Raw genomic sequence first — 25,630 nt, forward strand, 5'->3', positions numbered from 1 at the left:
GCACGGCGCGCCCGCCGCCCATTGGCTGCTTCTGCCTCGGCCTCTCCCCATTGGCCGGCTGCTCCGCCTGGGCCGCCGCCCATTGGCTGTCTCCGCCCGGGCCGCTCCCCATTGGCTGCCTCCGGTCCGGAGGCTCCACGGCGCAGCGGCCCCAGCGCGCCCCCGCCCGGTCCCGGTGCCGGTGCCCGCCCCGGTCCGAAGCCGCCCCCGGATCACAACGGCGCAGCTCTGACAGCGCGCACCGCTGGGCTCTGCTGGAGCAATACAAAGGAGAGCGAGGCAGCGGTGGGTTCCGAGGAGCAGCTTTAATGGCAGCCGCAGCGGAGGGAGTCCCGGCGGCGCTGCCGGTGACATGCACCCCGCCTGGCCGGGCGGGGCTCGGACACGGGGATCTCCGGAGCTCCTTTCCCACGCAGGAATCTCGTGTGGCTGTGTGAGCTCCCTCGGGCTAGCTGAGAGCGGGGCGGGGCTCTGCAGAGGCGCTCTGGACAAAGAAGGCGGAGAGCTCGCTCAGCGCCCGGTACCGGTGTGAGATGGAGTTCTTCACCGCCTTGGGCATTTCGGCGTAGCTGCAGGCACAGAAACAAGTGTCAGTAGCAGCGACACTACAGCACGTCCCTGAAGCACCGAGAGCTCCCCCTCTGCCTCCCTGCTCCAGAGGCTTCCCATCACCCCTGTGTTCTGATCCAGGAGAACACGTCCCCCTGATGTCCTTCCTCACAAACAAGTTCCTCTGGACACCCATGACCAAGGTTTGCCTTACACCAAGGGAAAACACCACTTACGTCTGGTTGTAGCCATTTGGCTGAAAGCAGGGATCCCAGCCAAAATCCCGAGGGCCCCTGGGCTCCACTATCACTCCCTGCCATGAGAAAGCACAAAAAACCATTAAAAGAACACAAAAAAGCACAAAAAAAAACCCTAAAAACTGCACTTCCCTTGCAGTTATATCTCAAGCACAGACAGAGACACGCAGCCACAGCTCACACTGCAGCCACCACAGTCCCTGCAGGTGCTGTCCCCTCCCCAGGATGTGACCAAAGCCAGCAGCTCCAAACTCACACTGCCCCATGGTGGCAGTGCTCTGACCTCTCCAAATAACAGAGCAAAGAACTGTTATACAGAGGGAGAATTTACTAGGAACTAATATTTATATTTACTAGGAACTAATATTTAAATTTATTAGGAACTAATATTTAAATTTACCAGGAACTAATATTTAAATCAGTGCATGTACTAGGAATTAATATTTAAATTCCATTTACACATTCATTTTTTTATCTTGACATTTAATTTTTTTTATCAAACAATTAAACCATATATCCCTACATTAGCCAAGCCATTTGTCATCAATACACTTTCAATGAACCTCCCTTTGTATTTCCTAGTATCAAAAATAACCAACCATCTAACCGCTCCCAAACAAACATAGAATTAATCCCAGAACTAACCCTCCCCCCAAAAAATCCAAACAAAAATCCAAACCATGATCATAAATCATCAACCCACCAAATTTTATATTTCTGTAGCTTATAAAAAGCATGACACTGAAGATGTCAAGATGGCTGCCACACACCCCCAAGGACAAAAGACTTAGTCCTGACCTTGCTGTTAGTTTTTGCTAGGTATACACATGCAAATATCCGTGCTCCATACAATTCCCTAAGAACTGAACACAGAGGAGATGGGCCTGAGCAGACTGAACACAGGGCTGCACCCCAGCACCCACCTCCCCTCCCCAGCGACCCAGAGGCCCCCCCAGTGTCCCCACAGTGCCAGTGGCAGCAGAGCCCCCCCCAGCACGCAGCACCTACGTGGGTCTGGCCCTTGAAGAGCCTCACGGGCTCCTCGGGGTCGCCGCTGCTGAAGGCGAAGGTGCAGAGCGCGTAGGCAGACTTGTCCTCAAAGCCAGCCAGCAGCTTGTACAGCCCTGGGGGGACACACAAGGGAGCCTGCAGTGCCTGCTGCTCCCTGGCAGCACAGCACAGCCACCCAGGGCTCCACATGGCACTCCCAAGCCCCCTGGTGCTCTCGGCAGGATCCCTGCCTGCTGTGACTGAGGCCAGAGCTCAGAGCTCAGCTCCAGAGCCCTGCCATGGATCTGGCAGAGGAACCAAGCCAGCACAACTAAAGCCCCTGGTGCTTGAAAGTGATCAGCGCTCGTGTTAATGAGACCAGCAGAGGATTTGCAGTCACACTCTGAGCTGTGGGGTCAAGGCACAGCAGGGGAGGGGAGTGTTAGGGTAGCCACAGGGAGCAGGACATCCTCCAGGTCACGCCGAGGACAAACAAGATGCTCCCAGGAGCCCTGCCACCAGCCTGCAGAGGCAGGAGTCTGGGAATCTGCTGAGAAAAACATCCCAGGAAGGAGGGCACAGAACCTCAAAACCCGCTGGCTCCCCCAGCATGGGCAGGGAGCCACTGCAGGGGCACAGGAGTGGGTGACACAGAGCAGTGACACGAGGGCAGTACCTTCTGGCTTCAGTTTCTCCAGGAACCATTTTCTGAAAAGGAAGGAAAGAGGGAAGATCAATTTTTGCAATTATCTCTCAGACACACAGACATCTTTGTGTTGCTTACATTCTCATAGGCCTTTGAATTCCTCAGTGTGCTGTAAGATCACTCATTCTGCACTATTTACCAGGAAGGACACACTTACCTCTTAAGCTGAAGGGGACACAGTGAAACAGCAGTGGGGTATTCACTGTATCCTAGTTATTGTATATATAAATACATAATAACTTTGTTATCTTCTGGATTAAAGCTGTCCCTAGGAGAACCTATGGGGCACTCATGGCAGTCCTGCTGAAAGGCTTTGGTGCCTTTACTGCTCTTTTCACAGCTTCCCAAGCTGCCACAGCAGGCAGCACAGATTAAAACCAGAGCCAAGAGCCCAGCTCTGTCTGTCCATCCCTGCTCCATGATTTATTTACCCCAGGGCTCAAGGAGCTCAGTGCAGCCCCTGGGGTGCAGGAGGAGGGTCAGGGCACAGCCATCACCTCCCTGACCCCAGTGCTCCTGCAGTGTGGAGCCCACCCTGTGCCCCTAACCCCGGCACATGGAAGGGAAACAGCCACTTACATGTAGGGTCCTGGGAGGCCCCCCAGGGCATTGAAACACAAGCAGGTGTCCTCTACTATAACAGGTCCCTGAACCTACAGTGACAGCCCAAGAGAAGGAGAACATCAGACCTGAAGGAAGGCATTATCTCCAAACCCCTTCCCTTGCTCTGGCCCATCCTCATGTTTCCACTTGACATCAAAGGCAACACACACCAGACAGACACAGTGAAACCCAAACTGCTCCCAGGCAGGCCAGAGAGGCTGAACAACAGCAGGGAAGGTTTCACACGGGGAAGGTTTCACAGGGAAGGTTTCACATGGAGAAAAACAAGCAGAGCTGAACATCCCTGCCATCCTGGAGGACAAGGAAAGGGAAAGCCTGTGTTCCAGAGGCAAGCCTGCAGGACACCCAGCCCAGAGCCAGCAGACATCAAACTCTTTGTCCTGCAGCCACCGGGCCTGAAGGAGCTTCTGTGACCTCCCATAAACCAGCCCAGGCGGGTGATGGGAGAGGATCCTTCAGTGCCCGGGGTCCCTCCACACCCACCCCGCCGGGAAAGGAGAAGGAGGAGTGACCTGGCGGGCGGCTTCGCGGCACTTCTGCACAGAGATCTCGTCCGGCTCCCCCTGGTATTCGGGCACTGCGGACACGGGGACGGAGCGGGGCTGAGCACACGGCGGGGCCGGGCCGAGCCCTCACACCCCGCCAGGCCCTGCCAGCAACTTACGGTCAATTTTCTTCGCCACCAGCGCGTAGGGAGAGGAGTCCCCGAGGATCTGCGTGACCTGCGCAGGGAGAAGGGAGTGACAGGGCAGGGAGGAACGGAGGCAAACCCGCTGGCCAGGCCAGGCCAGGCTCGCTCCCGCCGCCCTCACCTCCTCCAGTTTCTTGGCGTTGCCTGTCACGAACACGACGCTCCGCCGCGCCGGCGCCGCCATGCTGACCGCGCGCTCGGCCCCTGCGCGCCCGCCCGCCAATCAGCGCCCGCGGCGCGCCGCGCCCCGCAGCGCTCGGCCAATGGGGAACGTGCCCGCCCCGCAGCGTCCAGCCAATGGAGAGGGTGTCCGCCCACGGCAGAGAGGCGGGAACTGCCGGCCCGCGGGGGGCGGGACGTGTCGCCATGGCAACCGCCCCCTCACAGTCCCGGCCATTGCAGCCCGCGCTGCTTTCCTGAGGTAAAATCAGCCGCAGTCGGGGAATCGGCAAGGGAATTGTGCTCCAAGCTCTGTTGCTCTCAGCCTCCCACCTCAGGCGCGTCTCTGTCATTGAGTTTCCTGTGTCGGAGCCATAAAGTTCCGTCGTTGTTGGTTTGCTGCTGGTGGCGCCCCTCCCAGCCAGAGCTGTCCCTTGGGAACGGCTGTGCCCAGGACAGCCCCAGCACTGAGCGACTGGAACCTAAAAGCGATCCACAGCCAATTCCAGCAGCTCGGGCAGTGCACTGATATCAGGTTGCCTTGTGGCAGCTCTCCCTGCCCCGCAGCAGAACCTCCAGGCTCGAGTTCTGTGCGTGGGGCCGGCGTGGAGCCCTGCAGGGTGGGCAGCAGGCCCTGGGAAGGAGCAGCAGCAGAGTCCCAGCTCTCCCAGCGTGTACCCAGGCCCCTCCTCGCTGCCAGACCGTGCCAAGCTCCTGCTGTGCCAGGGGACTCCCATGGAGGGACTCCTCTCCCCCTGGGAGGCCTCTCTGCACCCGTGTCCATCCCTGTCCTGTCCATCCCCCTTTCCCTCAGGCATCAGGGTCACAGCACAGCCTCACACAGCAATCCTCAGAGCAGGAATGCGCTGCTTTTGCCAGAAGATGCCATTCCCTGTACAAAAGAAAACATGAGGAAAACAGCAGCTGATGGTCTGTCCTCTGCACGATGCAGGAATGGGTAAAACAGACCCAAAGCTTGGGTGAAGGAGCTGTTTTTGTTGTAGAAGCTCCTTCATAACGTCTCCTAAGTGAAAACCAATCCCCAAGCATGCAGACACTGCTGGAAACAACACCCCTTCCCTTTCTGCTAAATGCAGTTCTCTCTGCCACCAGTCCAGGGTGGGACAGCACAGGCTGCAATATAAAACCACAATACCAACAGTGGAGGATACTGCTCTGTACCACCCCGAGAGCACACATTTCTAATCGTCTTTCCAGCCTTGTGGGGAGAAAATAAATCTATAAAACTTGATTAGCAAAATCCAATCCTGTGATGTTTCTGACCAGCACTCCTGTGGCACCAAGGTCCTGCTGTGGGTGGCACAAGGAGCAGGAGCAGTAAAAGGCAAGGCTGGGCTGTGGGAAAGGCAGAGCAGCAGCAGGAGTGAATTAACTCACTTTCCAGCTGGCAGGACATGGTAGCAAACAGCTCAGTGAGATCTGCAGCCCCCCTGGAGACAGACCCAGTCCCTCCTCAGCCACCTTCAGGAGCCCTTGCAGGCAGAGAGTAGCCAAAGGCACAGGCACGATGACTTTTGTCCCTTCCACTGAATGTATGATAAAACCAGCCTATACTTCAGGAGGAAAAGCCCAGCTTGCCCTCCTGATTGCCACCTGCAGAGATCAGCTCTCACAGAGGGAAAAGCCCTGTTTGTATTCCAGCTGGCCAAGGTTGATGTGGAATCCCATCCAGCCCTCCAGGCTGCCCTGCTCACTCCTAATCCCCTTCTCTGCATGGGGCAGCACTCAGGGGGGAGCTGTGCAAGGTCCTGGGGGCAGCCTCAGAGCAGGAAGCTGGGACTTGGCACTGGAAACTCTCTGGGGCACCATTTCCCCTCCCCAGAACCATTTCAAACACATGCTCAGCAGGACAACACTGCTCTCATCAGAAAAAGAGAAGCAGAAGAGCTTGGCTCAGCCAAAGTGCCAGGCTCAGGGCTGGAAAGGAGAAGCTCCCAAAAATAAAGGGCTGACAGAAATGCCACCGGCACTTCTGGTGACACTGAGGCTGGAAACATCAAAACACCACAGTGCCACCCATGGACAGAGGAGCTGAGTTCCTGTTCATTCCAGCACTGGGGTCCCCAGTGCCCACATCTGGGAACAACCCCCACCCCAGTGGATCACAAGGCAGTGAAACTGGCTGCCATCCACCACCACATCATGGTGAAGGGCTCTGAATATGAACTGGGCTTCTTCACTGTGGATGGAGTCAGGAGAATTGTTCTCCAGCTGTGTTCTTATATCATTGTGCTGCTTGCTGGGTTTTACTCACATTCCTTACTTTTGGTTAAGGACACACAGAAACAGGGACTCCCAGCCTCAGAGGGCCCTGAATGGCCTCCAGGACTTTATGAAGATGTGCAAAAACTCCACGTGTACAGTCAAAAATAGGTTTACTGGAATGTCTTTAGTCACAGCTGGAAGCAGCAATACTGAAAACACTGAGCTTGTGCATTCCCATGGCAGGACCAGAAAGGCTTCTGGATTGTAAAACCTAATTTCACTTTTTCTTATCTTTTTTTTTTTTTTTTTTAACAAGAGAAAAACAACACCCTTGCAGCTGTCCTCAAAAGAATCAGTTCCCTATAATGGTGCATTTCCCTTCAGACATTTATTCCCTCCTTTTCTCTGATTCAGAGTCCCCTCTGCCTTCCACAGCAGGCAGCAGGGAGCTGCTCAAACCATATTATTATTATTATAATTATTATTATTAATATTACAACTCAACCATATATACAGATAGACCACAGGGGCAAGTAGCCAGCTCCAAACCAGAGACCCAGAATTCCACAAAACAGATGGTTTGGGATCTGAATCTTGTGTTATAAAAAGAGTCTGACAGCAGGACAGGTAAAGGGTTGTTTGGTAGTTCTTCAAACACTCCCTTGGAGCTGGCTGCTTGCCACCACCTCCTGCTCCCAGGAGAAATAACAACTTCCAGGCTATATACAGATCTCTCACTGAAATTACACAGCAGGTTGGTTATCCCAGAGGCAGCTCCAGTAGAGCCTCCAGCTGCCCTGTCAGGAACGGTACTTCAGGACTATGGGCACTGCAAAACACAAAGAAAGAAACTCTGAGCACACAGCCATCCATGCCAGGGGGAGCCCCCATTTCTGCAGTGACAAACCCCAGCAGCTGGGAGCAGAAGTGTGTTCCCAGCCCCCAGCTAAAGCAATCTGCTGTCTGCACACATGCTAGACAACACATCCTGCTGCCCTCATCTCCTTCCAGCTTCCCAAAACGAAACCAGATGGGATTTTCCATCGGTCTCTCTCTCAGCCCTGCTGCCAGCTTTGCCTCTCTCACTGCAGGCTGGGTGTTAGGAGGACAATAGGCCACAAGGGCTTTGCTGAAGGAACAAGATCAGTTACAGAGCTGCCCCTGGGCACTTCAGTGGGAGGAAAACCCTCCAGAGCCAGTGGCACAGAAGAGCTGCACTGCCTGGATCCCTGGAGCACATCCTTCTGCAGGCAGAGGGATTAACTATTGCTGCCTGGAAGAAACATGCTCTGGTCATTCTGAGCTGTTTGGTAGGAAAAGCAGTGACATCCCTGCTCTGGGGAGGCCAGGAAAGGCAGAGAGCACAGGAAGGACCAATGGCAAAGCCACAACAGCCACTCAATGGAAATTAGGCAGCACATCAACTTTGGGATGAGCATTTGTAAACAGCAGGCTCATTGCAAGGTGCCTGATACATGCAGAGATGTTTCTGGAAGACATTGCTCTAGCCTGAAACTCTTCCATGTACTCCCACCCACCCTGGGATCAGCCAGTGCCAGCCCTTGGTCAGCACAAGGCTGGCAGGGCACTGGGGCTTTCTCTGGTCACACTCAGCAGGACTTGCTTGGAGCTGCTCCTGTGTGAAAGAGGAGCACAGAGAGCTCTGCAGGGCACAGTGGAGCTGTGGGGTGGCTCAGGTGCTGTCCCTCAGGGCCAGCAGCACCACAGTGTCACTCCCAGCATGGAGGGCCACCAAGATGTCCATGGCTGGGCTGATGAGGAGCTACTCACCGATGATCACCAGCAGCAGAATGACCACCACCATCGCTATGATCGCCTTCATCTGCAAGGGGAGCACACAGGCACCTTACACAGGGAGCCAGGGACAGCTGCCCTGAAGGAGCCCTGTGCTCCCAGCTGGGAAGCAGAGCTGCTCCAGCTCCTCCCCCCTCCCACAAGCCCAACCCTGCCTGCTCCCCTCCCTGCTCACCTTACAGTCTCGCCACCACATCTGCCTCCGGAGATGCTTGGCTCTTTTGCTGAAAGCTGCAGCATTGTCTGACAAACTGTCTATTAAAGGAAAGAAAAGAGTCAGTTCAGTGGTGCACACACTGGCACAGCACCCACTCACTCACCTCTTCTAACTCCACTCAGTTCTGTGCAGTAAAGAGCCAACCACAGCATGATTCACCAAAGCCACAGCTGGGCTGATGTGAAGCCCTTGATTCACCAAAGCCACAGCTGGGTCGATGTGACACCCTTCCCCAGAGCACACAAGTTCCACTGTGCTCCCTCTGTACTGGCTGCTCTCTGAGGACAGGAACATGCTCTGCAAGCCAGTGGCCAGTGCCAGAAGACAGACCAATCTACCTTTGCCTGAAGGACCAACTGGATCCCAGCACCTCCAAACTAATATCTCTGCACAGAGCAGCAGGTGAAGGTGGAGAGTCGGCAGAAAGTCAGATCTACAGCCCGAGGCTGAGCAACACCACCCTCAGCAAGGACAGAAATGTAAGGCCAGGTGTGACATGAGGTGCTTTCAGCACTGCAGCAGGTTAACCTGGCCCAGCAGAGCTGAGTTTGCCACACACCTGATTTATCCTGCAGGTCGTCCAGCCGCTCGCCCCTTTCGATCACCTTGGTGATGTTCTCCTGCATGACATCGATGACTTCATCCACCTGGTTCTGCACACTGGGGAGCAAAGGCAGTGGGAGAGGCAGAAATGAGCACCAGAGCTGCCCAGCCTGGCAGGAGCTGAGAGCTCACCCACAGAAATGAAAGGGCACAACAGTGGAAAGGGGTGGATGGGATGCAGAGAAAGCCAGAGGTGTGGCATGGGGTGGATCTGCTGCACTCCCAGGAAGGGAAGGGAACACAAGGGGCTCAGAGGGAGCACTGGGAAGTCAGCAGAAGTGGGACACTCTCTCTAACACCTGTAACACACAAATGCAGTATGAAAAGGCACTAATTGCTGTTGGTGGGCACCTCTGCTACAGAAGAGCTCACAAAGGGGAAAGAAGTAAAAATACCAAACCTTATCTTTCTACATTTCATAGACCTCCACATCACACCTTTCCTCAATAAACTTGGGGTGAAATCAAAACAGTTCCCTCCTCCAGGCACTGAGTTACTAAATTAAACCCACCCTGCCAGGGGCATCGAGAGGATAGCAAAGAAATGGCTGATATGAACTAAACCAAGTTATAATTCATCTTCTCCTAGGTTATGTAACTCTGTGGGTAGCCTTCAGTGAACACCAGCCTAAATCACACCAGTAGGGTTATTAAAAATGCATTTATTCACTCCAAAAAAAAAAATACACTGGCAAGAGAGAAAAATTTTCCTGGTGGAAAAGTACTGCTCCATTCTGGTTTGTATTTTGGAGCTAATACACATTTGTTTTCCTGGAGTTAGAAATGAGGATTTTCTTGAGCCTGGGGGATAATACATTGTTTGAGACATACCGTTCCCAGAAAGGCAACGGCACCAGCAGCATCTTGGAGGCAACAACACAGAAATAGCTCAGGAGAGAAACAGCATATCCTCCCCCAAGGCCCACGAAGCTGGAGCCAAGACAGACTCAAGGCCAGTCAGTGGGGCACTGCAAACCACAAACAGAGCTCTGTCCTCGCCACCAGGCCTCTAATTAATTGATTAATTAGAGACATAGGTTCACACTGACCTATTTCTCCTAGCAGTGCTCTCACCTGTGCTGGTGAGGAGCAGCTGCAAACAGCAATAATGGTTACAATACTCACATTTACTTACTGTTCCAAATACAGGGGAGAATAAAAGGCATTAAAAGGCATTTTCCTCCCCAGAAAGCTCTAGAAAGAGTTCCACATCTCTAAATATCAAGGGGTTTCCCACCTTAGCCTTTCAAGTTGAGCTCTCCAGCACCACTGCACTGTGGCTTCCAGAGCTAGAAGAGCCAGGCAACCCCTCTGAAATTTCTGAGTCAACAGCTGTGACAAGGCACATGCTGGACTCCAGCAGCACATGTCAAAATGTGCTTTATTTAGGAGAGCAGAAGAAAGGAAGCTGCCTTCTCTGCTGCATCACAGAGTCTGTGGGAGCAGCATCTCTTTGAACCCTCCTACACCATGTGGTGGCAGCTCCTGCCTTCCCCACTGCCAGGAGCTCCTTATCTGGAGGGAAAGGGCACAGACAATGCCCAAAGAGCTCTCAGCAGGAGCTGCCCCAATCCCCTGTTTGTTTTACAAAGCCTGAGATGAGCAGCAGAGCTGTTGGCAGAGCTCAGAGGGTGGCACTGAGGACACAAACAGGATCACACAGCAGTGCCCTGGGGGGCCAAGTGTTCCCCCACACAGACACACAGCCCAGGGCCCATCCCTGGGCACTGGCAGACAAGCAGGCACGTTCTGCAAGGGGCTTTCCTTACCCTGGCACAACAAACCCCAGCTTGGAGCTGCCAGCAGTGCAGCCACAGCTTGGGGCGAGAGGAAAGCACCAACATCTGCTACCCCAGATGAGCCAGCTTGGCAAATCCTCTAAGCCTCAAACACACACACAAGTCTACATTTGGACTATGTAAATGTTTCTAAAATCATTTTCTGGCTTCAAAAGAGAGAGATTTCCTCCCACAACAGATTTGTCACCAAGTTATCCTGGTACAAGTAACAAGTGGGAGCACACAAGGTTACAGTGCATCTAGGAACTTGCAGAGCAATGCAACAGCACCTGTAACCCTGCTAGTGCAGGTCAGAGCCCTGAGGGGGCTGCTGCAGTCCTGGGACACCCCAAAGTGCTGCAGGCAAAACAGGCTGGCAGCTTCAAGCTGCTGTGGTGGTTAACAGCATTTGGGGAGAGCACCTTAGTGCCCAAGCTGCTTCTCAGCATCCTGCCTCTTCTCACTTGAGCTGCTGGCAAAATGCTAAGGGCCCTTGTTACCTCTCCAAACCCTGGGCAAGCTGTCAGCTGTCCCCAAGAGAACAAAACATTGCACAGATGAAGAATGGAGAAAGAAATCAAGGTTTCTAAACTCCCACAAATGTTGAGGTGTTGACTCCTGTGGAACACAAATGCATTTGGGTAGCACAGTTGGCCATCTGGGGAAAAAACCAACAAAACAACACAGTAAAGAAGAAGGAAGAGGCCAAGCCAAGGAAATTCAGACCTCCACACAGCACCTTAACCAGACCCTAAGCCAGCTCTTTCTTTCTGCTTTCTCCCACCTTTCACTGCTGCCTCTCCAGGAGGGGGCTGAAAAATGCTCAGCCTATGTATTAACGCAGCAGCTACAGAACAAATTCAAAAATTCCCACTAGTCTGGCATGCTTGAGGTAGGAAACTCAAGTTGCATCAAGAAGAAAATATTTTCTTGTTTTATTTGGCAAAAGGGAATGAGTCCTCTAATACAAAGTGTATTTCCTCTTGGGGAGCTACAGGCTTTTGACACATCCACTTCATGTGCTTTACTCCTGCCAGATTTCCAAGAGAAATAAAGTGGAATAAATACCTGCCAGGAAAGGGAGCAAGACAAAACCATGAAATATGGTCTCCCATGACCTTCTTTCTTACTAATTACTGCAAGTCTGATGCTTTTAACAAGGACAGCAAGTGTACACCATCAAACCAACAAGATCCAGTGGCACTCAGCTTGCTTTAGACTCCTCTCTTCTTGTGCTCTGTTGTTCCAGAGTGGGAGGAATAATCATTTTCATTGTGGGTTAGGTGCTGAAAACCTGCCAGGGCTGGTCAGGGTGCTGGGCTAACAGCAGTGCTGCATTCTGCAGACACTGTAAACAGCCTGTGCACACACATGGGCTGTGCTGCCCAAGGCTGCTGCTTGTCTCCAAGCTGGCTGTTTGCACCAGCATCACACTCCAGTTTTCCACCCCAGTGATATTAACAGTGTGTATTTTGGTGCACATTCCACCCAAACACCCCTGGCTGTGGCAAGCACCCAGGGAAGAGAACAGGAGGAAGAGCCAAGGCAGATGGAGGGTACAGAGGCTGCACAGCACTCCCCAGCTGCTCCCAACAACGGGGTAGCAGTGCTGAACCCACCACAAAGCCATGGACTGAAGAACAGCAGCCTGTGCCTCCCTGAGGCCTTTCAGTCACTGCAAGGGTTACATCCAACAATGATTGCTGTCAGTATGGGCCTGCTATCCCCTTCAGATGAAAGCCTGGACTGTGGTTGGGGTTCACTGCACAACCTGCAAGGAGCCCTGGGAAGCTGCAGTCAGCTCTTGCCTCAAGAGTTCAAACCATTCCCCAAACCTTCCCCTGCTCAGGGCCTGCAGCCAGCCAGAGCCACTGGGGCAATGCTGACCCCCAAAGCTGCACCATGGGGATTCACAGACACCAAGGGGCTCCTGGGGAACCCCAGCACTGTGCTGAGCCTCAGCAGCAGCATGAACAAGAACCCAATGGCACAGCTCCCTGAAAGCACAAACATCAGCAATAAAGTGAGGCAAGCAGTGCAGAAAAGGGGCTGATTTTAGCAGAATTTTTGAAAATATCGTCTGTGATGAGAAGCTCCTTTTCCAAAATAAAGAAATCCAGCTGGAAGATGAACATCTCAGCCTCCCTTGAAAAGACTCTCATGCACACATTCAGCACTTCTTCCAAAGCCTCAAAGCAAAGGCAGAGAAAGGAGAACAGCTCTCCCTTACCTGTTCTCTGTGCCTTTGGGGAAAGGATAAAAGTCCTTTAAAAGCTGAGCTTCAGCTCCAGCCCACCCTGGGCATGGGAGGCCTCAAAGGGACCTCATGTGGCCTCCCAACTTCCAGAGGAGAGTCCAGCCCCACCAAGCAGCCTCCAGACACATCAGGACAAAGCTCAGCTGGAAGGGGACTTCCTCCTGTCACTGTTGCTGTCACTCAGCTCTTTCCCCTGCAAGGTTTGCAGTGTTCCCCACAGCTGAGTCAGCCTTGAGGGTCTGTGCTGCCAAACTCCACCCTGACCCAATCCATCCCCCTTCCTGCCAAAGAAAACAAGGAAAACTTTCCAGTCTTGCCCCTCACGTTGAACAGTTCCACACCTTTGCTCCCACAATCCCATCACTTTTTCCTCTACCCAATCCTCCCCCCAGTTTCCTTTTACACCATCTTCACACCTCATTCCTCCAGCCCCATGTTGCCCTGGCCTCTCCAGCTTTGCCCAGCTATGCCTCAGCTCTCCAAATGCTCAAATTCCTCCTTAAAATGTCTTCTCCTTGCAGTTTTATAGCAGCAACTCAACCCTTTCTTTGTTGAAACAAAACTGAGTCACTATGAGAGCAGGCATTGATCCCTACAGCACAAGGGCTGAGCTGATCAGAAACTTCCCAGTGATCTCTGACAAGAAGTGATGATTGCATGGTGTGAGTGCTTATTAAACAAAGCAATCAGCGCTGATGAGAGCAGAAAATAAAATCTGTTTTGTAACAGATGTTTTAGATGTATAGGTGTTGCCCCTTGACAGCCCAAGGGACAATTCCATGCCACATCCACTGTGTCCAGGCAATGTCTGGCAATGGGCAAGCCTGGTGTGTGGGCCACTAGTCACATCTATGGACCCAGCAGCTCCTGGCTAAATGCTCCTTTCACTTCTCTTCTTTTTCACAGTGCCATGTCCTCCTCTACCTGAGCCACTGTTCCCTTCTGCCAGGCTGAGACAGGCAAGGGAAGAGCTCCTGCTGTCTCCCACTAACAGGGAACAGACACTGCAGGTGCTGTCCAGCAGAGAGGCTGAAGGGATGGACACTCCCCCATCTCTACCTTTCTGTGCAGGTGAGACCCCACCCATAAACCCAGCTCTCAGCCTTCTTATTCCCTCCAGATCATGCCCTAAAGGGAGGCTCTATCCACACTGGCTTACTCCACAGAGCAGCTCCTCTCTACCTGCAGCATCCTCACACTCTGGGGGATGCCCAGAAACTCAGGTTGCAGCCCCCTGCCCTCTGCCTCTTGTGCAGCTCGAGTGCCCTTCACCCCTCAAGAGAACAAGCCCAGCCTGATGCTGATGGTGGCAATGAGTCATCCCAGAGCTGTGCTGGCTTCTTCCTGGCATGGAAAAAATCCCTAAGCAAGAGCCACACACACACAGGCTGCAAACAACAAACAGCCTGAGCAATGCCCAGGCAGCACATAGATCTCTGTGCTGGCTCCACAGACATCAGCAAAGGAGCAGGACAACACAGACCAGAGGTGTGTGAGTAACCCCACACTTCTGATTAAGTACCACCACCACATCCTTCATAGGAAAAACTGGAGCCCTGAACAAGCTTCATCCAGGAAATGACTCGATGGGAGAATGATCCAGAGTGTTCACTCCTTCCTTCTTGCCCCACTCCTCCTCCTGCTTGTAATGGTTTCCTGTTTTCCAGCTGCTCTGACCCCAGTGAGTCACTGCTCATCTCCAGGTGACCTATATCAGGTTTTTATCTGGAGAAGAGGATGCCAGAGCACCAGCTGCTGCCTAAACCCACGGTCCTGGTGTGTTCCTGACCACTTACTTTGAAATGTTAAGGAGCATGTTACAGGATGAAGTAAAAAAAAGCCTCAAAAATCAAAAAATTATGCTAGGAAAGGTTAAAATTCAGGGTTAATGCTGTAGAAAAAGAGCTTTACAAAAGCATGGAACAGGTCACCACCAGAACACAGCAAGGCCTTCAGAAACTCCAATAAGCTACTGTGATGTTATCTTTTCTTATCCCCTTGCCTCTGTCAACACACAATTTCTTGACAGGCTGCATCAAACTAAGATTTCCTTTAGCTGTGGAGTAGGACAGGTCAGTTAGAAGAACACAGACACAAGGAATGTTCATGTGATGAGCCACACAGAAATACTCTGACAAGACAGCAGCAGGAGCTCCCAGTACCAGAAAAAATTATTGTCTCTGTGACACTAAGCAACAACAACTTACTGCCTGATCTTGTCATTCCTGGGTCCAAACCTGGCTCCAGAAGGCCCCCTCCTGCAGGCAGAAAAGAGCAATCAGGACAGAAAGTACAATGAAAACATGTTTTTAAACCAGACCCAAAGGACACAGAGGAGAGAACCAACACCTTGTGCACAGAGAATTGTTTTCATACTCCCATCAGTCCCTCCCACGTCTAAGGATCCACATCTCACTCTTACAAAAGGTCACACCTATTAGTTCATGCTCAAGGCCAAGGCTCTGCAAGAACATCCCAAAGGAATCAAAGGGTTTCATTCCTAAGCCCCAGCCTCAGAGCTGGTATGACACTGCATTCCAACTCACAAGAAAAAGTCTTCCTCTTCATCTGAGTCTTCCTCCAACAGGTTCCTCTGCAAACACAGAAAAATCATTTCATCAATAAGCAACCACCAATTCACACCCACATTTCCAGCTCTTAGGATGCAGGATTAGCTCTTAGGATTTCAGCTCTGACTGCAGGAAGGCTCTCTCTGCTCAAGGGGCAATCCCCAGATCACCCACAGACCCCCTGGGCTGTCCCATCCACTCCAGATGTGGAGGATGAGTTTTCTCCACCATCTGGTGGCAGCAGGTGTAAGGGATGACCACAAGGGCAGAGGGGTCTGGCAGCTCCTCTGTTTCACCCCAAAGGGCTCCCCAGGATCCCTTTGCTGATCCATTACACTCCATGAGAGCATCCAAAACCTGATTTTTAAGGGGAACCCCACCATCCCACAGTAGCCTGAATACTCCAGACAAAACCATTTCTGCTTAGGGTCAAAAACAACCAGGAGAGGAAGCTGACACACTAAAGCTGTGGGCCCAGGGACCCAGCAGATGGTCCTTGGGGTACCAACAGTCGCTGCTTTCCCATGTGTAGCTCTGGGCTCCCACCTGCAAGCCTGATGCTCTGATGGTGCAGCTCACCTACATTTCCATCCTGTCACATTTGCTCAACCAACTCAAGCAAACCTGCAACACCGTGCAATAGTTCCAGCCAGTGCTTCCCTCAAGGGAGGAGCAGCCTGGGGTGGCAGCACGGGCTCTGCTCTCGCTGGCAGCTGTCGAAGCTGCAGCAGCGTTTCCGACCACAGCCCAAAGCCAGCTTCAGCACAGCCTGTCCCCAGCTGCTTAAATCCACCTCATCCAAACCAGGCAACTGCTGGGACCTGTACTCGATGCCTGAAAGCGAGGGGACCGTGATGACAGGAGAAAAAAAAACAGCTGTAAAGCACAGGGTGACTTCACAGAGCTCCTTCAGCCCACGTGGGCAGCAGGGCCAGGCCGTGTCCCCGCCCGGCTCTGCGGAAGGGCAGGAGGCTGGGGCACACCGGCATCTCCTGGCCATGGATGCGGCCCCAAGGAGCCGCAACAGGTTCACGAACCAGCCGTGACACACACGGACAGCCCTTAGCGGCTGAACGGCGCTGTCACGGGCTGCGGGCCGCTGGGCCCCGCGGCTGAGGCTGCGGCGGCACCGACACCCGGCCAAGGCCCCCGTACCGCGAGCACCGAGCCCCGCGCAGCTCCGCAGCAGAGGCACTCACCCGCTCGCTCTTCACCGAGCCCGTCACCTCGTCGTCGTTCAGGTGCCGCTTGAATTTGGGAGGCATGGCCGGTGTGTGCCGCGGCTCTGTGCCCGGGGAGAGGGGCCTGGAGGGGAGAGCAGGGAGCGCCGGGCAGGCCCAGGATGGGACCCGCCGCCCCCGCGCTCAGCGGGCCGGGCCGGGCCGGGCCGGCGGGAAATGGCCGGTGCCGGAGAGCCCGCTCACATCGACCGCTCCGCCCGCCGCGCCGAGCGCCGAGCTGCCGATGGCGGGCGGGCCGGGGCGGAGACAGCACCGGGAAACCGGGAGGGACCAGCCCGAGGCGGGGCGGGACCAGCTTGAGGTGAGGCGGGGCCAGCCTGAGCCGGGGCCGGTCTGAGGCGGGGCCGGGGCCGGGGCCGGCGGGTTCGGTTCAGGCCCCGGCCCCGAGCGGCCCCCGTGGGTTCGGCGCCGGGCCCGCCCGCCCCGGCGTCACCCCTGGCATACGGCCTCGGCCCCGGGGAGGCGGCGGGGCAGTGCCGGTGCCCCCGCAGGCATCTGGAAGGTTCCGGCTCGCCCGCCCCCCGCCGCCCCGACTCTCTTGCTCTATAAATGCGGGCGCCGGTGGCCGACGCGCTCAGAGGGGGGCACCGGGGCCATGCTGGGGGTCTGGCTGCTGCTTTGGGGTTCCGTGGCCCTGGGCGGCCGGGCGGACACCGCCTTCCTCCGCCGCGCCCATGACAGCTCCGGGCGCTGCACCTACTCCTTCACGGTGGCCAGCCCCGTGGAGGCCGCCTGCCCCGAGGCTGCCGGCGGCGTGCCCGAGCTGCGCGCCGAGCTGGCCGCCCTCGCCGCCCGCCTGAGTCGGCTGGAGAGCCGGGAGCGAGGAGCGGGGAGCTCGGGGCCGCGCGGAGCCGAGCCGGGGGGCGCACGGGACCCCCAGCAAGCCTCCCGCCTGGAGGCTGCGTACGGCGAGCTGCTGCGGGCCAAGTCCCGGCTGGAGGAGGAGAAGGGGCGGCTGGAGCGGGAGAAAGAGGAGCTGGGCAAGCGGCTGGAGAGCAGCGCCCAGGAGATCACCCGGCTGCGGGCCACCCGCTGTCCCCCCGGCAGAGAGGGGCCCGGCCGGGACACGCTGCGTGCCCCCGCCAAGGGTAAGTGCCGGGGCCGGGGGCCCTGCGCCTCCCTACCGCCGGCTCCTCCCGTCTGGCCGGGTCCCCGTGCGGCCTCCGTGCTGTGCCCCCACTGCTGACCCCCGCTCCTGGGGACCCTGGTGGGCTCAGCCGTGCTGGGAGATCGCAGACCATTTCCCCGTACCTCCCTCCCCACCCCGCCTGCCCCACAGCACAGGGGAGATGCAGGGTACCGTGCTCATCTGGGCTCTTAGGAGTATCCCCCAAAGAGAATGGTCACAGATGTGCCCCGCTGCAGTGGAGGGGGCACTGGGCTCCTGCCCAAGGCATCGGCATTTCGGGGGACAGCAGCCCGGCACGGAGTCCCCCGAGGGCGGTTGTGAGGGTTGTGAGGGGCTGGCGGAGCCCTCCGAGGGCAGCGGGAGGAGGCAGGCGGTGCCGGGGCTGGCTGAGCCCCCCGAGAGCGGCAGGCGGTGTGAGGGGCTGGCGGAACCCTCCGAGGGCGACAGGGGCAGGCAGGCGGTGTGAGGGGCTGGCTGAGCCCTCCGAGGGCGGCAGGGGCTGGCTGAGCCCGCTCACGCTGTGCCTGGCCCCGCTGCAGCGCCGCGCTGGGAGCCGCAGCCCCTGAGCTACCAGGAGCTGCAGTCGGAGAGGAGCGAGGTTCCCGTGTCCCGGCTGCTGGAGGAGACGGCGCTCGCCCGCCCGGGCAAGGAGGACTCAGGTACGGGCACCGGGCCGGCCCCGCGCCCGCCGCTCCCGAGGGGCTGGCGGTGACCGCTCCGTGTCCCGTCCTGTCCCCAAGCAGGCTGCGGCCAGCTGCTGTGGGTGGGGGAGCCCGTGGTGTTCGGCCGGGCGGACTCCATCGCGGGCAAGTACGGCGTGTGGATGAAGGACCCCGAGCCCGTGCCGCCCTTCACCCGCGACAACACGTGGCGTGTGGACACCGTGGGCACCGAGGTGCGCCAGCTCTTCCAGTACGAGGAGGCCGAGCAGCTGGCCCGGGGCTACCCCGCCAAGGTGCACATCCTGCCGCGGCCCCTGGAGAGCACGGGGGCCGTCATCTACCGCGGCGGGCTCTTCTTCCAGCCCCGCCAGTCCCGCTCCGTGGCCCGCTACGACCTGCGGGGCGAGAGCATCACGGCCGAGAGGGAGATCCCCGGCGCCGGCTACCACGGGCAGTACCCCTACTCCTGGGGGGGCTACACCGACATCGACCTGGCGGTGGATGAGACGGGGCTCTGGGTCATCTACAGCACCGACAAGGCCCGGGGAGCCATCGTCCTCTCCAAGCTGGACCCCGAGACGCTGGAGATCCGTCGGACCTGGGAGACCAACATCCGCAAGCGGGGGGTGGCCAACTCCTTCCTCATCTGCGGCACCCTCTACACCGTCAGCAGCTACTCTGCGCCCAACGCCACCATCAACTTCGCCTACGACACCGCCACGGGCACCAGCCGTGCCCTCAGCATCCCCTTCGAGAACCGCTTCCGCTACCTCAGCATGCTGGACTACAACCCTGCCGAGCGGCAGCTCTTCGCCTGGGACAGCTTCAACATGGTCACTTACCCCGTCCGCCTGTCCCGGCCGTGAGCCCGGGCTGGCGGTGCGCCGGCTCAGCCCCCGGGGGCTCGGTGCGTGCCTCGGCACCCCGCTTCCCTCCCCCTTTCCCCCGGGAGCGCCGCCTCCCACAGCCTCGGGGGTGCTGGGGGCCGCACGCTGCCCGGCCACATCGCATTGTGCAGCAGAGAGAGAGAGGAGGCACTCACTGCTCCAGAGCCAGGGAAGTGCCTCTCAGCAGCCTCGGTGGGTTTCGGATGGGTCCCCGCAGTGCCCAGCCCTGAGCTGCTGCAGGACCTCCCTGAGCCCCCAGCCTGGCCGTGAATGTGGAGCAGGGAGGGCTCAGGCATGGGGAGGGCTGTGCAGGAGGATCCTGCCTTAAAATAAATGTGTTTCCCTAGTTGTGAGCAGCGATCCCCTCTGTGGGGCAGGGTTTGTTGTTTCCAGGCTCCGGCTCTGCAGAGATCCCACAGCCTCCACTGGCATCCCACACTCCCAAGTGCCCAAGGGCATCCTGGAGCTCAGCCACCTCCAAAACTCATCGAGTGGGCTCAAAAGCAGCAGAAAACACAGACACACATTGCACAAGCCTTGTTTTATTGAGGGAAAAAAGCAGCCAGGAGAGCAGGGGTGAGGAGTGCTGGCAGAGCACCCTGCAGCCAGGTGGCCTCTCAGTACCCAGCCCTTCCAGCCTTGTGCTTCAGCTTTGCAGCCACCCCAGGCCAGCAGCTCTCCCCAGCCAGCCCAAACCACGCTGCTTTATCTGTCGATTGTAGAAAGCTTCTAGGAGGAGGCTTCTTTCCCATTCTGGCACCTGGGGCAGCAGCAACCACATTCCCCAGGGGCTGCATGGGGTCCTGGCCCAATAAACACTGCCCAGCACCTCTGCTGCCTCACACCTTGTTTTTCCAAGGCTGTTTTCCAAGGAGTGTGGTGGGTTGGTGCCACTCTTGGTGCACCTACAGGCTGGAGGTGCTGGGGAGGGGGAGCTGTAAAGCCTTGAGCAGGAAAATGCCACAGTTTTGGAGGCAGCTCCTGACAGCAACACACCAATTATTGGAGCAGTGGGAAAGGACAGAGAACACAGTGGGACACTTGTGATGATCAGGGAGATGCTTCACCCCTCTGCTGTCCTGACACTAACAGTGTTTTCTTAAGTGTAGCAGCACTGTATGTTTGCATATCACAATGAAGTATTTGGTTTATCCATCATCCCCAGGCTTTATTTTGGAAAAATACGACCTCGTTGTAAAAAGTGAGCTGATACATGTGAGGAATGTTTGGGAAGCTGCAGGGGGGAGCCCAGCACAGAGGGAGGAGGCTGAAAGACCCATTCGTGCTCCTGGGCAGGAATCTCACCTGAGCAAGGGCCAGGAACACATCAGCCCTGTCACTGTCACACGCAGAGCTGGGAGCCCTGGGGCCAGGGCTGGGGAGAGCCGAGCAGGCAGCAGGCAGGGCCAGCAGTGCCCAGCAAAGCTGGCACCAAGGGTGGGGAAAGGCATTTCTGTCCCAAAGCAGGGGGGGATGAAGGGCAGGGCTGGAGCAGAGCCCCGGCAGCAGCGCCTCGCTGAGCCCAGACACCGAGGGCAGACACCGAGGGCAGACAGCTCCGCCCCAAGCCGGGGCCCTTTCAGGCCGGGCAGTGCATCTCTTAATTGCCTGAGAAAATAAAGGAGGACAAGCCAATGCACACAGGATTTCCAGAAAGCTGGGCTGCAGCTGAACAGCGCTGAATACACTGCTTTACTTAACAGGCTTTGGGAAAACAAGCCCTGCCTGCCCACATCCCAGCAAGAAGCCAGCCTGAGCCCAGGGGGTTGCTGGATCTGGCCCCAGTCACATTTAAACCCCCTCTGGCTCTCACCCTGCAGAAAAGTGATGACCTTTTCACAGCCTCAACATTATTAGGGGAAAAAAAATTTGAATTCCCCAAACAAAATTGTTTCCTAATTTCTGTGAGGTTCAGCACAATTATTTCTGATGACCAGAGTCCTAGAAAAGAGATTACAAACCAAATCCCACTCAAATCAAAAAAAAGCAAGAGCTACTCCAGTGTAAATAGCCAGGAGCAAAGTTATCTGATTAAATGTCATAAAATATTCAATCAAGTGGGGTCAATGACTGAAAGCTCCACCTGGCCTCAAGGCAGCTGGCGTGGTTTGGGGTTTTAGAGAAGCACACATAAAACCTGGGATATTTAGAGGCACAAAATGGCCAAACATTTACTTTAATTAAACTTCTGCAGAAATACTCCCCTTGTTCTGCTCTGAGCACAAAATAGTCCAAAGCCTGGTACATTCCCACAGCCGACTGTGGGAAATTCCTCTGATTTCCCTATGGAATTATTCTGTATTACTACAGAATTGAACATGAATCCTTTTAGCAGCACTTCTTTAAAAATAGAACACTCTGGGGAATGAGCTCCCAGTTTTGGGGTGTCCAACAGGCTGAAGGCAACCTCAAAGCAGGGAAACTGTACCACAACTCAGTTACTTTTATAGCACATTTCTAGATGGAAGCAGTGTCCACATTCACTCAGAGCCCCATGTCCACCCTCCTTCCCAAGCATTTCCTGAGCTGTGCTCACACAGATCCTTGTGAAAAAGGTGATTTACCCAGAGTGTGACCTGCCCACATCTTCCTTCTGCCCATGGCTGCATTTGTGGATTCCAGCACCTTTGATTTACTCCACATTGCTGCAGTTTTACCCTGAACAAAACCAACCTGGGCAGGAAAGGTGCAGAGCCAGCCAGCACCTTCTCCCCAGGCAGGAATTACTTCCCAGAGAGCGACAGCACAAGTTCCTGGTGTTTGTGGGAAGCAAGTTCCCTCTGGTGGCCAGGGCTCCCTCAACTCCCGCCTGTCCCCTGCTGCTGCTGCTGCCTTGGGAGGCTCCCTGGAGCAGGGGCTGGGCAGAGTTACAGGAATACAGTAGGGATTTATTAAAGGAATGAAGTAGGGATTTAGTAAAGGAATAAAGCAGGGATTTATTAAAGGAATAAAGCAGGGATTTATTAAAGGCCTTTACAGGATACACCTTGGGCAGTACCAGAGCCTGGCTGTGGCTACACCCAGGATGGACCCTGGGTCAGGAGTTCTCACACTTTTATAAGTTCTGGTCCATTTCCATCTTGGGGTTCATTGTCCAATTCCAGCTCCAGGTGATGCAGTCCCATCCTCCCAGTTTGCTCTCCTCCATTCCCTGTTGTTTGCACTTCTTGGGCCTTTTGGACCTTTTTGTTGTTTGCACTTTCTGGGCCTGAAGCTGCAGTGGTGCCCTTGGTTGTGGGGCTGGAAAAGGATTGTTCTGTGTGACTGAGCTGTGAGGAGAGCCTGCCAGCACTTTCTGTGGAGCTCAGAGTTATAAACTAATGCAGTACAGAATCTGGAAAATATGAAGGCTCAAACTTAGGGCATCACTGGCTGATGGGACAAGTGGCACCATCCCAGCTCCATCAGCTGGAGATGGAATTCCCAGCAAACACCCCCAGGCTCCTGCTGGGGCAAGTGGAGGCCACCTCCTGCGAGCGAGCCCCTGGCTGGAGAAGGGCTGGGAAGTGCCAGGATAACCAAGGAGCTTCTGGGAGCATTTTCCTTCAGAATCCTCTCCCTGGGAGCACTGCTTGCCTCCTGCAGAATCATGAGAGCAGCCAGGGGCTTTATTTAGAGAATACTTTATTAGTTTCTGTAATCAAACCCATGTAAATAAGACCGTACATATTTCATACAGTGCGTTACCCCTGTACAAATGGAAAAAAAATTAAGTTTAACATTTCTAGACCAATATGGCTGTTAATTTCTGTACAATGCCAACTCACACTACAAGTGGGATACTTTTTTCCAAAGTTGACATCACAGCTAGTTTCCAAAAATTCAAATTATATATATATTTATATAAAAAGATAACCAATAGCGATTCACTAGGCATCAATAGCAGCAACAGCCTTTCCAGCTTCTGCAGTCATTTGAACAAAATTATACACATTAGACTTTCAACTCTTCCTTCCAAAAAACATTAAAAAAAAAGAAAGAAAAAAAATCCCAGAAAAAACCAGCAAATTCTGCTACTGATGTGGTACCTGGTGCTTTTTATTAGCTTTTTCAATCATTGTCTGGAAAAAAACCTCTAGAATAACATTATTAAAAACAGCTCCAGTATAGCACAGTCACTACTACATATCATAAGCAGGTACAGGATATCTTACATTCACAGAAGTATCATACAGTACTGTCCTACAGCTAGAATACTAGAGGATACAATTAAAAAGGCATTTATTTGACTTGATTCTACTTTCCAGCACACTGTGGGCAAGGAGGTGGTGCAATGCAGCTCTGATATAAAGAATGCACCTTTGAGATAAAACTCTCGTTCATCTGATAAGGTTTCTTTTATTCTCGTGGCACAGTTTAAGTGCTCGTTGCTGTGTTACAGACAGAAACTGGAAACGGTTTAGGGACCACTCGCATCATACCAAGACAGCTGGACAGGGGTGAACGGAACAAATCTGACTATTGATGCAACGAACCTTCAACTCCAGGGGTGGGAGCCACTGAGGGGGCAGCGGGTGGAGAGGACACAGGCGGCCAAGTAGCTTTTTCATATGGTGATCTAAATGCAGTAAATTGTCATCCAAGCAGCAGCAGCCAGCAAAGCACTGCCTTCAGAGGGAAATCCAACACTGCCAGTGTTACTCTGTGTTGGGTTAAGCCTGGCGTGGCAGGTGCGTGGATCCCTCTGTTTATACAAGATAGAAGCTTCGTAAGTCACTAAAAACTTAACACACATTACTTGGCCCAGCACCATCTTCAGATCTGCATGTTCTCATACTCAGGGGTTTATAAAAAGATAAATAGCAGCTGAAGATCAGAGCCTGAAGAGAATAAGGAGTCATTGTGTCAGCTAGCAATGCCTCTCCACGGCCGCCGCTGCTCCGGGCCGCGGCTTTGGGAAGCGGGCGGGCGCGAGCCAAAGGGGGCACGCACGTGTGGCACGTGCACTCCCCAAAGCAGCCTTCATGCTGTTGGAGCAGGTGTGACCCCAAGAGCCAGGGCTCAGCTGGCACCACAGCAGCTGGCACCACCTCTGCTGCTGGCACCCAGGGCCCGTGGGGCTGCGCAGAGCCCGGCAGGGAGGGCAGGCTGCTCTTCATCCTTCGGGCCACCCATTGACGCTGCTGACACCTCGGCCACCCTCCCCTCTCCCCCTCCACGGCAACACAGCCTCTAAGATTTTGTTTCCTCGGTTTTGATTGCCTGAGGTTTGATTGGTCCAGTTCTGACGGGTTTGGGTGTGGCAGCAGGCGCGGGCGTGGCCTTTTCCTCGCCTTTGTCCTGGCAGACTCCGGCAGAGTCAGCAATTGCCTCGCTGGGTTTGCTCCCGTTCTCCTCCACTTTGGGGGCTTTGCCTCCTATGGGTTTGTTCTGCTGCTGCTGCTGCTGCTCAGAAAAGAACCTCTGGGTGGACTGAAGGACCTCTGCTCTTTGCTTTGCCTTAAGAGAGGGAGAAAGTAATTTTACTGCAGAGAGGACACTGGAATTGGAGTGACTTCAAAAGCATTTCCCATATGGAAGTGAAGGACTGACCACAGTGGCCAGGTCTTCCTAGACAGGCAGTGCCCATCCTGCTGCTGCCCTGATGTCCCCAGGGCTGGGTGCTTGGCTCCTCAGCAGTAGTTTACCATCATGCCTAGGCTTCCCCAACCCTTCCCCAAGAAAGAGGATCAGGGACAACAGTGTGAAGTATTACCCACCCTATTCTCATGCCACTGGTACTGCAGAGCTGTACAAGCAGGAGCACTGCTGACAGCAGCTCAGCCAGGAGCAGGAGCTGTCCCTGCACAGCCCCACCAGGGCCCACTCCAGCTGTCCCTGCTGCCCTGCAGAGCACAGGGCTCTCTCTCCCTCCCTCCCTCCCAGCAGCACAGCCTGAGCTCCCCCTTCCCTCCCGTGGCTCTGGGCACCGACTGAGCCTGCACTGGGATGGAATGAACCAGGTCACAGCTGTGCTCTGGGTGAGCTGAAGCCTCATCTGCTCCCTGCTCTGAGCAATCCCAGGCAGCACAAACTGCCTGCCTGCCTTCCCTCCTTCCTCTGAATCCTACCAGCACAAACTGCCTGCCTTCCCTGCTCTGAATCCTACCAGCACAAACTAACTGCTTTCCTTCCTCCCCTATCCTACCAGCACAAACTGCCTGCCTTCCCTGCTCTGAATCCTACCAGCACAAACTAACTGCTTTCCTTCCTCCCCTTTCCTTCCTTCCTCCCCTTTCCTCCCTTCCTTCCTCCCTTCCTTCCTTCCTTCCTTCCTTCCTTCCTTCCTTC

General features: G+C 55.0%; 4 protein-coding genes across 12 annotated transcripts in view; 1 reads left to right on the top strand and 3 right to left on the bottom strand.

Annotated features, from left to right (window-relative positions):
- Positions 1-286: 286 nt before the first annotated feature.
- Positions 287-4,014, bottom strand: ITPA (inosine triphosphatase). The gene is made up of 8 exons (XM_059478469.1): positions 3,939-4,014; positions 3,791-3,848; positions 3,639-3,703; positions 3,082-3,155; positions 2,473-2,504; positions 1,815-1,930; positions 786-862; positions 287-569 (listed from the first exon to the last, which is right to left on the bottom strand). Exons 1-8 carry the CDS (start codon positions 3,999-4,001, stop codon positions 449-451), a joined length of 606 nt encoding a protein of 201 aa, XP_059334452.1. The 5' UTR covers positions 4,002-4,014; the 3' UTR covers positions 287-448.
- A 2,341-nt stretch (positions 4,015-6,355) lies between these two features.
- On the bottom strand, positions 6,356-16,888 carry VAMP4 (vesicle associated membrane protein 4). Its single transcript, XM_059478172.1, has 7 exons — positions 16,641-16,888; positions 15,418-15,464; positions 15,079-15,129; positions 8,794-8,894; positions 8,193-8,272; positions 7,994-8,045; positions 6,356-7,031 (listed from the first exon to the last, which is right to left on the bottom strand). The coding sequence occupies exons 1-7, from the start codon at positions 16,704-16,706 to the stop codon at positions 7,003-7,005; spliced, it is 426 nt and encodes a 141-aa protein (XP_059334155.1). The 5' UTR covers positions 16,707-16,888; the 3' UTR covers positions 6,356-7,002.
- Positions 16,889-17,277: 389 nt separating this feature from the next.
- Positions 17,278-19,706, top strand: MYOC (myocilin). Its single transcript, XM_059478337.1, has 3 exons — positions 17,278-17,770; positions 18,351-18,470; positions 18,555-19,706. The coding sequence occupies exons 1-3, from the start codon at positions 17,278-17,280 to the stop codon at positions 19,337-19,339; spliced, it is 1,398 nt and encodes a 465-aa protein (XP_059334320.1). The 3' UTR covers positions 19,340-19,706.
- Positions 19,707-22,967: 3,261 nt separating this feature from the next.
- The window catches only part of PRRC2C (proline rich coiled-coil 2C), a 67,976-nt gene continuing 65,313 nt past the window's right edge, over positions 22,968-25,630 (bottom strand). For all 9 annotated transcript variants that reach the window (XM_059478154.1, XM_059478156.1, XM_059478160.1 and 6 more), the window contains one exon: positions 22,968-24,799. In XM_059478154.1, coding sequence (XP_059334137.1) covers positions 24,533-24,799 — 267 coding nt within the window. In that variant the 3' untranslated portion in view covers positions 22,968-24,532. The remainder of the gene's footprint in view (positions 24,800-25,630) is intronic.

This window comes from Ammospiza nelsoni, chromosome 9 (assembly GCF_027579445.1).
Source record: "Ammospiza nelsoni isolate bAmmNel1 chromosome 9, bAmmNel1.pri, whole genome shotgun sequence".
Taxonomy (NCBI): domain Eukaryota; kingdom Metazoa; phylum Chordata; class Aves; order Passeriformes; family Passerellidae; genus Ammospiza; species Ammospiza nelsoni.